We start from the raw sequence: 12444 nt of genomic DNA on the forward strand, positions 1-12444 counted from the left end.
AATGCAAAAGGATTTAGCTCTTTTCTGTGTCTTAAATAGTGGTGCATTGGCAAAATAGTGGTTAATCTCTTTTCTATTTTTTCCTCCAACAGGGTATGCTGCTAAAGCGAAGTGGCAAGTCACTGAATAAAGAATGGAAGAAGAAATACGTGACGTTGTGCGACAATGGTGTACTGACCTATCATCCTAGTTTACATGTAAGTACTCCATGCTCTCTGTACCTTCAGCAACTGTCAGGGTCTGGTGAAGCAGCATTAGCAAGTACATCTGGGCATGTTTCTGTTGAGCCCAGTTTGATGTAGAAAGTTCTTTCTCTCACTTTATTCCATTCCCATCCCCTCAAAACTACATAATTAGAAATAAAATTCTGCAATGAAACTCTGTGCATACAGTCCAGTTCCTCTAAGTGCCTTATTTAAGCCTTTATTTTGTGCTGATGTATTTATGGACTTGCTGTCGATTAAGAAAACTATGGAAGCATTTTATAAGGAAAAATGTCCTAGACATAACTAAGACTGAGTACATTTTCTGGTATTTGTCAGTGCGCAGTGGTTATGGTTTGTTCAGAAAGTAATTCTGAACAGCCTTTTGAAAATGACATAGCCATTAAAATATGCCATAAAGCATTTTCACGTTAAGATCTCTGTTGTTGTCTCTGCCCAAGGATCCTGTGTGTCTGTGTGTGGAACACCATCCATGGGTTTGGTCTGGGGAGAGGAAGGAGTACAAGACTAGCCCAGCCCATCAGTATGCTGAAAGTATAGTATGTCCCTCACCAAGATCTTCGAGATTGTCTCGGGTCTTGTGTTTCATCACTGTATCCCCTGTGGAAACCAGAGGGGGACCACGTGTAGCGTTTTAGGGCCATTTGACACCTCTTGCTGTCATTTTGAGTTCCTAGGCAATTTTTTTTTTTTTTCAGTAAGAAGTAAAATTCAAGGTTTTGAATGGATGTATTTCTTTGCATGTGTTCTTGGGTTTGCATGTGTGGATCTGTCAGAAAGCTTCTGCTTTAGATGGATGATGTCTCAGGAGCGTGGCTGTGCTGATGCACCAGCTTGCTGTTTCCTGAGGGGTGAATATCAGGATTTTCTGTGGCTTACTGCAAGAATTCATAGTCTCGCTTCTTGCCATAATAATGTTTTGCTCTAGTTTCTGACATTACTTCCATATCTCCTGAAAATTATTTAGTAAGTGACACAACTAGCAATTCAAGCAGTTGCTACTTTCCTACTGAAATATTGTCCCTCAACTTGTGTAGTTCAGAGCAAGTTGTTGTTGAGTTTCTCATTTCTCCCTTTCGTGAACCTGAACAGGACTGTCTGGCCATTTTGGCTGTTCTCAGCCTGCTTAATTTGGGGGAATGCTGCCAAGAAGCAACCCTGAAATACCTGAATTGCGTATCGGTATTGCTGACAGCACGGACACTGCGTGCCTTTGAGGCAGCCCGCAGTGGATCCCCCAGATGTGCTCCCTTGAGGCTGTGATGGCCACTCCGGAGCAGAGCAAGGAGGAGGCAGGCTGCCTTGTCTGCGCCCACATCCCCTCCGTGCTCTGTAAGTGCTCTATTGTTCCTGAGCTTCCTGGGAACATATGTTAGTTTTTCATTGCTTCTTGCAGACAATGGAGTACTTCTCTCTAGGCTTCACTGGAGCTGCTTAGTCTTCCCCAGAGTGAGAATCCATTGAGATTAGAGGTAATTACTTTGAGATTAGAGGTAAATCCATTGGAGATTAGAGAGAATCCATTTAAAGAAGAAGTAATTACTAGCCTGTAATTGTTTCCCTCTGTCCCCCACTGTGCCCCCCCCCTCACTCCCAAGGAAAAGGTACACGTCTCTGTATTTCCATATGCTCAGACCTTTCTTAGATCAGAAGGGTTTGTAGCACACTGTTTCTCCCTGGGCTGTATTTTGGTGGGTAGTGGTGGGGGACTGTACACAGCTCCTAGCTGACAAGAAGCTGCTAGGGACAGCGTAGTGCTTCTTCGGAGTTTTTTGAAGACACCTGTGCTGATCTCAATCTCCAGGAATATCTGTGCTTCTGCTCATTCATGTTAAAATCTTCCTGCGATGTGATTTGTATTATAAATGATGCGGCTTAATGTTTTAATTCTATTGATTCTACTTTTCCAAGAGTCACTGCGCTATTTGAGTGCATTTCAATACTGCCAACGAGTTACTTTGTGCCAGTTAGCTGTTGTTAATATACCCTGCAGAGCGTTCTTTATGCATCGGGCAGTTTGTACATCCATCAGTTACCATGCATATATATTTCATTTTTGCACCTCACAGTACCTGATAGTGTTGCTGCTTGCTTTGATGTGTCCTTATGAGTCAGAAGCCTCCACCTGGAAAACAATGCAGGGCTGACCTGGCAATTTTATCCTGGTATCATGTTATTGCTCCTCTATCAGCCTCCTGTGCTGGGGCTGGAAATGTGAGTAGTATTTTCCCTGTCCTGTGCAAACTGCACTGGGACAAAAAGGTAGGACAAGAAGTTCCAAGTCAGTTGCACTCTCAGTACAGCTTGTACAAAGCTTTGTGGGTAAGAGAGCAGCACAGTCAGAATTTTTGCTTGGGTATTGCCCAATGATTGGTTTTCCTCAAACAGGACTCTGATAATGTGTTTTTGGCTTGATTTTGCTAGATTTTGCTGAACTCTCTCTGCTTGTTCATTTGTTCACAGCAAACTCAAGAATCTGATGAATTTCTAATCCTGTAGTTGCATTGCTGCTTGTTGTGATAATCTTTATGTTGCTTTTTGAAAAATATGACCTTATTCCTATCAACCTTTCGTCAAATAGGATGAAATAAAAGAGTTAGCCATCCAAAGCTTTTGTTAGCCATCCATCTAAACTCATGAAGAGACATGTATCTAATCTCACCTGTTAGATAGATAGAGGTTATTTCAGATCTGCAGGTAATGTTGGTTGTACAACATTTGGCAGTTGCAAATCTGTGAAGTGAATGGTGGTCTGGCCTCTAGTGGTGGCAGGAAGGAATAAATTTAGAAGATAATTTGGTCTTTCCAAATTGCAGCTTGAGTCAGAACATAGAATTTTACTGAACACCAACTTTGGAAGAAGCTTTTAAAATGTTTAATAGCTGTTAGTGGGCACTGTGTATTTAGATACTGCTTGAGACTTGGCCAACAGTGTGTCAGTTTTCTGTCAGGTGTGTTCAGCAGCATGTCATGCATGAGGACAGTTGTTCTTAATATAGTGAATGGTCTGTGTTGCAGAAATCAGTACCGCTGTCCTCCTTGAATAAAGATTGGCTACAAAATGAAAGGATTTGGGGTGGGGAGACTAAATCAAACTAGTATCCTACTTACAGAGGAGGTATCCGTGGAAGGGTCAGGCCTGTTTGGCTGCGCAGCGTGTTGAAATGAGTGCTGTATTGTCCCGCTAAATAAGTAACTACGAATGCTGCCAGGTTGACATTTTACACAATAGCTAAATTCATATTCCTTCTTCTTAAGAAAGTGGGGAACGAGAAGAATGGGGAAAGAAAATATATGTACATAAGCACCCTACTGTTTCCTGACTTGGTCGTGTCAGTTTTTTTCAAGAGCCTCAAACCTTCCCTTCCCTTGGGATGCTGAGGAGCTGTACCAATAGAAAATGGTGGGGATAATGAGAGAGAACTTTGACCCGCAGGCTTCTAAGTTCACCATAGCTACCTATTCATCATACATTTCTGGAGTATAGCCGTTGAGTGGATGACTAAAATTCTGGCTGACAAATTCACTGTCAGCCTACCCAAAGGGACCCATGGGAATTTGTCTAGGCATCTCTTGGCTTTTAATGGCAGAATGCCATGTGTAAGGGCTCCTGAAATGTATTCGCCAGGATACCTGCTGGGCAGTGCTGCATGCAGCTTCTTTATCTAAGCCTTAATCTGATGAATAGATGGTGTTTCACCACTGTCTGTCTCCCAGACACTTGCCACATTCTGCCACATCATGCCACAGGTCAGTAGATGACAAAGCTTCAGCTGTGGATGTCCATTTTCTGCTGCTGTGTCCTCATCATCATCACTGCCCCTTGTTTATGGGGTGGAATAAAGCGCTAAGGGATGTGGAATTGTAGCAGTGATTAAGGGGGGAAATCTATCCTTCGTCTCTGTGAGAAGTATGTGAATTCACACATGTAATTCTGCTCAATTAGTCTGACAGTAGCCACAATTTCAAAACTTTTCATAGTAGTGGTGACTGGGGGAGCAGCTGGTGCACACCGCCTCAAAGGACACATTAGCAGTGGCTTTTTGCAATCAGATAAGTGAACGTACTTCAACTAAACAAAAGAAATTTCAGCCTGGCAAATAGGCTATACTTTGCACAAGGGCTCCAACAGTATACAATAAGGACACATCTTCTTAGAAGTTGATGTAACCCAGGCCCAGCTCTGGGTCGTGCAGAAAGCTTTGGAGCCATGAGGTGGTGCCTGGCTTTTCAGTGGAGCTTTCTTGCTTGGCTACTTCCTAAAGGAAGAGCAACCTTGGTTAGAAATTGAAGGCAGATGAAAATGCCCTTTGCATAGGTATCCTGTCATTTCTCACCATGGTTAGTCCTTACCATTTGCCTGGACAACTTGAGGATAGGGAGCATGTTTGCAAATAGGGTTATACCTGTAACGCTTAGAGGTCACTCATTTACTTTGTAGCTTCCTGGCAAACTCTGTTCTTTTAAAACATTACTAGAATGAAGTTTCGCTTGGGAGAAGATTTGTTAAAAAAAAAAAAAATAGATGGGAAAAAATACAAGCTAAAATGTGTTTAATGTGTTTGTGGTCCTTAAGTGAGATGTATAACTGGGGATAGCTGTCAAGGCAAATTATTCTGACCCCCTGGCTTTGTGTCCCCTCGGACTGATAATAGTCTTGCTTGAAAGTGCTGTTGCACCTGTTGTCTTCAGTGAGAATAAAAATCTAGTTAGTGCTGGTCAGCAGTGTGAAATAATCCTAAAATATGTAATCCCTGTCTGCTTCTGATAGAGAGGAAGACTGGTTGTTCACAGCAACTTCTTACAATCACTTCTGTGACTTGTTGCAGATGTTCACAGGTCAGTAAATGCACGAACAAGGAGAATGTAAAGCATTTTTCCTTTCAGTTCCATTCATTTCAGGGGGCATGGCAAGATTTATCACATCGTCAGCATGGGATATTGTGGCAAACACAATGCTGCTACTTGAAGAGCTCTGCAAACTTGCAGTAGAGCTGCAAGCATGTATTTCACTGCTGCGCTTAATCCCACCGATCCCCTCCCACACCCTAAAAAAAGAAAAAAAAACACAAGGAAAAACTTTGGTATCTGAATGAGTAGCAAATGAATGGCAAAAGCCAAGCTATTAATTAATCACAAGGCTTTATAAAATTAGAACTTCCTGTCCAGCAGAGCTAACTGCTGTGGATATAAATGCCTCATAAATTACTCACGATGGTAAAACTCAGATTTGTCTTTTACGGCAGTTCTTGTTACAAAGTCTGAATGAGGAGTGAAGTGCAGACAGAGTTTTGTTAGCATTTCATGAAAATGAGCAATCCACTAAAAAAAAAGTAAAATTTTTTGAAGCTGCTTTTGTGTTGAAAGTGTTGCTGCTGCCCCTAGAAGGCTGATTGGACTGATTGATTTTGCAGTATAGATATAGTCAATGCTTTTTATTACTGAAATGTAATGTTCTTGATACCCAGTTTGAATAAAAGAGATTCAAGATGACCTTCTTTTTGTCAGGACAAGTGCTTTAGTGATCAGTGTTTTCCAGAATGCATTTTCATTTCTGTGCTCTTCTCAGAAAACGACATTTTGTTGTTTTTCTTAAGCTTAACTATATATTCTGAAGCGGAATGATACTATGCCCGTGTTTATGTGCACGAGGGGAGGATGGCTACATGAGCAGGCAAATCTGATGAATATATTCCGCTGTGGTTCGTAACCAGATCAGATAGGTTTGTCACTGTGGTCCATGCAGGGAAGGTGGGGAGAGGAGTTGGAGACTTTTGTTTCTTCTTAGGTGTGCCTGTGGCCCCAAATGGAAACCAATCAAGGAACGATTTATGTTCATTAAGTGCTTGTCAAAACTGAAAAATTTTCTAATCAACAGCAATCTAGCTGAGGCCCCTCAATGGCTGGGAGTGTCGCCTCCGCAGTATCGGCTATTTGCCTGTTACAACTCTAGGCTAGAAATCCACTGATGATTACATTAGGCTAAGCTGCAAAGTAAATGAACCATGTCTTATTTAGGTGCAACTAGCTTCAGTGTAGTCCTGCCCCGCAGGGCACTTTATAGCGTTTTATGGCTTTAAAATTAGTGTAGCTTCCCATTTGCTGCAGGGTGCTGCATGTTATGCCTTTGAACTCAATAAGCAAAGGGAAGGGGGCCTTTTGTTCCACCCCCTCCTCCCCCCTCCCCCCTTTCTTCTTTTTGCAGTTTAGCAATTTTGTTTTGCATCTTTTCCAGACAGCATTTTGCAATAAAAATGTCTAACTGCCCTGCACATGCATAGAAGTGAGGGCTTCAGCCCTCCACTGGTCTGCCTGCAGTTTGGGGTTGGCACAAGGCTGGAGGAAGGGCTCGGGTTTTGTTTTTCCAGGCAGTTGTTGCTGATGGTGAACAATGGGTTTTGTGGGTTGCTGCTTACCCTCAGCTCACAAAACAGAAGCTGCGTGCAAAACGCGTGCTACCCTCAGACTTTCAGAGGTGCAAACATAAACTTTATTTTCCAAAAGCATGCATCTCTTGTTTTGTTCTACCTCTGATCAGGAAACATTATCTCAACCTCAGTACGCTAAGCATTGGGACTGTGTTCTACAGCTTAAGGAGGGGGAACTGGCAGAAAATGAAGGTGTTTTTCTCAGGTTGGGGTAAACCAGTGGCAGATCGGGGAAGGAATTTCTAGCTTTTTGTCTTGGGCCTGGACCAGTTCCCAGCATTGCAAAAACAGGCTTGTTATTTTAATAACTCAAAAGGAGAAACAGTGTCATATTCTTACTTTGCTGCCATTAAATACATGGAAAGACACTGTTCCGGGAGGGGATCTCATTTTGTGTGTTATGCACTGGAAAAGGGTGGTAGTGGGACAGGAATGTGGAGGCTCTCTAGGAGGGAGCAGATTCTTTTAAAACAAGTCAGTGATGTGAAACAGGACAAGCTTGAGATGAAAGATGAATTTTGAGTCATGTTCACCTCATGCCGTTATGCAGAAATACAACTCCAGTGAAAGGGATTTCCCTGCAAGATAGCTCCATTTGCCATCCTTCTGAGCCCTGCCAGAAGAGGTCCTTGTTTCTGCAGCTGATCCTTCTGTCCTCTTGGTGAGGTTCCTTGGCCAAGAAGAACAGTTGGCAGCATTGCATTAGTCTTCTCACTGCAAACCCAGGACAAAAGTACGGTCAGAAGGGGCCAGTCCAAGCCTTCATTGCTGTTGGAGTGAAACCAAACGTACCTGCTTGAGCAGACTGCCAGAACCTGCCCACTTGGGTGTTTTGGTGCAGGAGAAACCTGCCTGAGTAAAATAGTTCAGCTCTTACTCTTCAGGTCCTTGTTTTGTGGTACCCTGAAGGTGTTTTGTAGTTGTGCGTATCAAGAAGAAAATACCTACCCTAAAGAACTGGAGACTTTTACTCTCACTTTATATAGCTCCACAGAAAAACATGGGGAATTTAGTCCTCAGAGTACTAGTCAGTAAGCACTATATTCAGAAATTCAGTATTCTTGCTCTCAGTATACTGATAATGAAATGCTCTGTGTTTTAAATACGAGACTAGGTGATCTCCAGAGGTCCCTTCCAAACCTTGTGATTCTTTGTGGACTGGCTTTTGTATTAGAGACATCTGAAAATTCTCATACTTTGACATTGAGTATAGCAAACCTAATGTGAGCCATGTATTTAAAGTAACTTAAGGCTTATGCTGGGGAGGAGCTGTGCCGTTGCACGCTCTAGTGTCCTTTAGTAAAGTATCTGAGATGAATGTGATAGACTTGGACGGGATGAGTTTGAGTCCCAGCTTCCCTGCGCTTCCATTTACCTTTCCCTTCATCTGGTCCGTGCATCCTTCCTCCCCTGAGAAAGGGGCCACACATGCATTGAGCATAGCTTTGGAACGAGAGATTTTTGAATTTTTGGTGGGTGCTGCTGCTCAAGCAGCTCTTCCTCTTTCTTGGCTGAGAGAAGGTACATCTGTTTAGAAAATGTAATACCTCTTTGCTCCATTTGGATGTCTGAAAGGCTTCTTTTCACTGAGTTGGTTAAATCAATTTTTGCTGTTGTAAATGGAAAGCTGTATTAAGACCAGAACTAAAGTACTTTACATTCTTCATTGTCATGGCATATCATTCTTTCTTACTCAAGGCAATTCATTTTGTAGTGCCATCAGATAATATTTTGTGTTATCTTCAGTCAATGCAGCTTTTATGACTTTCAGTGATATTTTAACAGTTTATTTAGTCCAAAAGATAATGGTCAATGGCCTTGAGTAGTCAAATTAACACCTCAGCAAGCCAGTATTTGAGCAAACCGCTAACAGTAACCTCGGGATGAAAAGCAATGAGAATCAATATAGCGAGTGTATTTTTAGGGTTTATTGATTGATTGATGCATTCTGGCCTTAACGTGAAGCAGCAGCATTGCCCCACAGCTGACTAAGATGAAGTTGCCAGTCACTGATCACTGTAGGCCATTACCTGTGCAGTATTTCACAGGCTCGGAGATTAGATGGCGGCCTCCTACAGGCCTGGGATAAAGAAAATGTGGTTTGCAGTGCCAAGCGATAGGAGGACGCTAAGTGCTGCTGCCAGCCATCGTGATGAGGATTAGCGACAACGTGATGTGATGCTGTCCTCACCCCCATGGGGGCCCTCACCCCCATGGGGACCCGCTGGCACACCGAGGCACCCCGCTCCCCCTCCACAGAGCTGGCCGCCATGTTGAGCCAGGTTCTGTCAACAGCCCAGAGCCCTGGGTCTCCCCACCACAGCTCTCAATTGCTAGCAGGTTTCTCTCATTGCACCTCATTTGCATCTGGGACATCAATTAGCATGTTTGTTGAGGCTAATTGAATGAAACTCAATCATAGCTCTTAATTGCTTGACTATGTGAAAAGAAATCACATTAATGCAGCTAATTAAGTGTATGGCAATAGATGCAACATAATTAGGAGCAAAATGTAAAAAACAAGCGCTGGCGAAGGTGCGGGAGTGGGGTGCGGGGACGCGGGCTAGCCGTGCTGCTGCAGCTGACATGTCTGGGGAAGGCTCCCTCCGCGTTGCCGCTTGCTTTTTTCCTGCATTGCTGAATGATGAACGTGGACAACTTGAGAAGAAAAATGCAAATGGCTTTGCAATTACTACTTTTTCAAGCTGTTGAGGGGCAGAAGATGGCACTTCTGGGGTGGCCCGCTGTTGAGTAGGCTCTAGGGACTTGTTAAGTGCTGTTTAAAAGTACTTGGCTTTGAATTACCCTCATGCCTTGTTAAAGGGTTTTTTCCCCTTTTTTCTTGGATCAGCATTTTCCACAACTAACATCTAGGGGAGTTATATCTGTAACATTTGCATATCAAAATCAGGCTTGCTGTCTTCTCTTTAACACGGCATATTCCAGATGACAGCAAGACCCTCATCTGTTCTAATCTGATCAAACCATACATTGCACTTCTGAGGCTGCCATATTATTCTGTAGTTTTAACTTCTATTCCCTGAGTGCTGATCTGCAGGATCATGTGCAAGGGTGGATGGTGCACTGACTGCAGACTTGGTGCTTTCCTCTGCTTCTCCTCAGGGAACGCAGAGATTATCGCTATGCATCTTGCACACAATGAAAGAGTCTTTATTGTTTACATTTGATATATCCCTATAAATATTTAAGCTGACATTAATACCTGCGTGGCATCTGTTCTGTTTGGGCACTTCCGTATAATAACGATGTGGCTGCGGTGCGTTTATTTCCTGCTTGCCAGCACTGACTTACTCTTGAATTGTTTATAGCTCACCTAAGCCCGTTTTACTCTCAATTAAAAGTGCTTTAATAACTCCCTGTCACATCTCACAGTTGTAGCAGGGAAATTGTACACTATTCATCTGAAGAACTTGGGCAAAAATCTTCATGATGAAATTTATGTGAAATGCAGCATGGTGGTTGCATGTTAAACAAAAAGCGTCTATTTAAAAAAGCTCGTGCTGAGGTTTAGTCACTATCTTATCAAGCCTCATTTTAGAGTGCATAAACCATAAATGCTCAGTTATGTTCTGGTTACTGTATTTTAATTAGTAAAGAACTGACACCGAACTAGAAAGTTCTGTCAACTTGGTAATTTATAGAGAATCTGCTTTGTTCATTTCTATCTAGCAACTACTGAAGGGGGTTATTTCAGTGGATTGCATTTGTTTCTTGTAGAAACAGAGCTCTGCTTCCTCACACAGTGAAATGCTCGGACTTCCCTTTTTTACTCTTAATTCCCAAACTGCTGGAAAAAAAGGAGGAAAAAAAAAATCTCATTTCTATTTTGTACCACGGATTAATGTTAGCTGTAAAGAAATGAAAGCCAGCTGAGTAGTAGGTTTTGATTTGTTTTGAACTTATAATTTAAGTTATAATTATATAAGAATTTATAATTTGTATTGTAAAAACTGTCAGAGGTGGAAGGGATTTTTATGAGGAAGCTGATTGCTCCCTTTGTTGTGCCAGTAGTAATTTAGATCTGGAGTCTGCTTTTAGACTGAGCAGGTATTTAGTTGTAAAATTGACTCTGTGGTTGTACGTAGAGGCCTGTACGCTGCAGATTTGGAAGCGTCCTAATTAATATTTGTAATCTTCTAGATAATATCATGTAGTCTGACTAAATTTTGCCCTGGACACTTAGAGAACTGGAAGAAATATCATTGTCAGCAATTCTTTGCTTGTGCAGACACACAGAGCATCACCCAGTCCTCTGTAAATCAATCAAGTTCTACCTGAAAAGAATCTAGGCTTTTTGCCACAGAAGGTTGTTCAAGAGGAACATTCCCTTGGTTTCCAGCTTAACTCAAGAGTTTATGCCAATTTCTTTTTCCAGTTGTTTGTTCGTATTGCCATTTTCTTCTTGGGGCACCGTACACTGAATTGTATTTTTGTACAACTTATTTTATACAGCGTTTGCCCTTCATTTCAGCATGTTGTATGACCTGTCCTGCATTTCTTCTCAAAGCATACAGTCTCTTTGTTTCTGTGGTTGTCCTTGTGTTTGTTCCAGTTTCACTTATTTGTCTTCTGAAATGTCAGCCACAATAGCGTGTACTCGGAGATGAAATTTTTTTTTTGTGTTCCGGCTTTAACATTCGCCATCTCTACTGGAAGGATCTCTTCTGGTGTACAGCAGGATTGCAGATTCAGTGGCTGTCTTACCTTAATGAACTGTCATTTGTCCTCTGATAAAGAAACCCAGGCTCATTTGCTTCTCTGTGTTCATCTGAAGAAGCCCACAGGCAATTTAGAGTGTGCAGCTGAAGCTGGAATGCAGAATCTCAAGCGTATTCTTCCAGTGTAAAGATCAGCACAGCTCACTTTCTCCCAGGTTTCTTGGAAAATAGCAGCTCCAGCCAGTTGGCCGTTGCCTTGACACAAGTTACTGGATTTACTTATTCCCTCTTTGTGTGCTTTTCAAACAAGAATTAGGAAAATCCTTTTCCACTTCTGGCTTCCAACTTTTAGTGTATTTTCTCTAATCAGACCTGATTTGCATAATTTTCTCCCTGTTGTGATTTTTTTTTTTCCATTTATGGATTAAGGCTTGTATTCTAAGGAGAGACAGTGTTGTAATTTCAGAAACCTTACTGGTCAGCCAATGCCCTTTAATAACTTTGTGTTTGTCAATGAACTTCAGCCAAATTTTATAGAGAAAGAATTAACTGCATAAAGCATTGATGAAATAGAGAGGATACACAAGCAAGCACGCTTGTGAGAAGCAGTCAGCCTAGTCTTGTCATTCTGTTTGGGCCTGGCAAAGTTGCATGTGTGGCTCAGAAGCAGCCTCGCTGTGAGTTGTTTCTTACCCAGCTAGTTGTTGGAGGATGTAGTAGCTCAAGGCTTTGAATCATAGAATCATTAAGGTTGGAAAAGAGCAGTAAAATTATCTTGTCCATTCCCAACTCACCCCACCATGCCCACTGACCACATCCTTCAGTGCCACATCTCCACAGTTCCCTAACACCTCCAGGGTCGGTGATCCCACCACCTCCATGGCAGCCTGTGCCAGTGCATCATCGCTCTCTTGAGAAGAAATTCTTCCTAATATCCAAGCTGAATTTTGTCATTAAAAATGTGGACTGTATTACCTAGAAAATGGAAGGAAAGGGAAACCAATGTGGTGGATGATGGCAGATACAGGACTACAGTCTTACAAAGCGGTGTTTCAATAGTTCTGTTGCTTACAGAGCTATCTGTTTGATATCATTTCTTGTGTGTTTTTTTTA

General features: G+C 42.2%; 1 protein-coding gene across 6 annotated transcripts in view; it reads left to right on the forward strand.

Annotated features, from left to right (window-relative positions):
* AGAP1 (ArfGAP with GTPase domain, ankyrin repeat and PH domain 1) overlaps positions 1–12444 on the forward strand; it is a 334310-nt gene that overhangs the window by 200559 nt on the left and 121307 nt on the right. For all 6 annotated transcript variants that reach the window (XM_021400246.1, XM_021400245.1, XM_021400243.1 and 3 more), the window contains one exon: positions 93–197. In XM_021400246.1, coding sequence (XP_021255921.1) covers positions 93–197 — 105 coding nt within the window. The remainder of the gene's footprint in view (positions 1–92; positions 198–12444) is intronic.

This window comes from Numida meleagris, chromosome 5 (genome assembly GCF_002078875.1).
Source record: "Numida meleagris isolate 19003 breed g44 Domestic line chromosome 5, NumMel1.0, whole genome shotgun sequence".
In the NCBI taxonomy this organism is placed as follows: Eukaryota; Metazoa; Chordata; class Aves; order Galliformes; family Numididae; genus Numida; species Numida meleagris.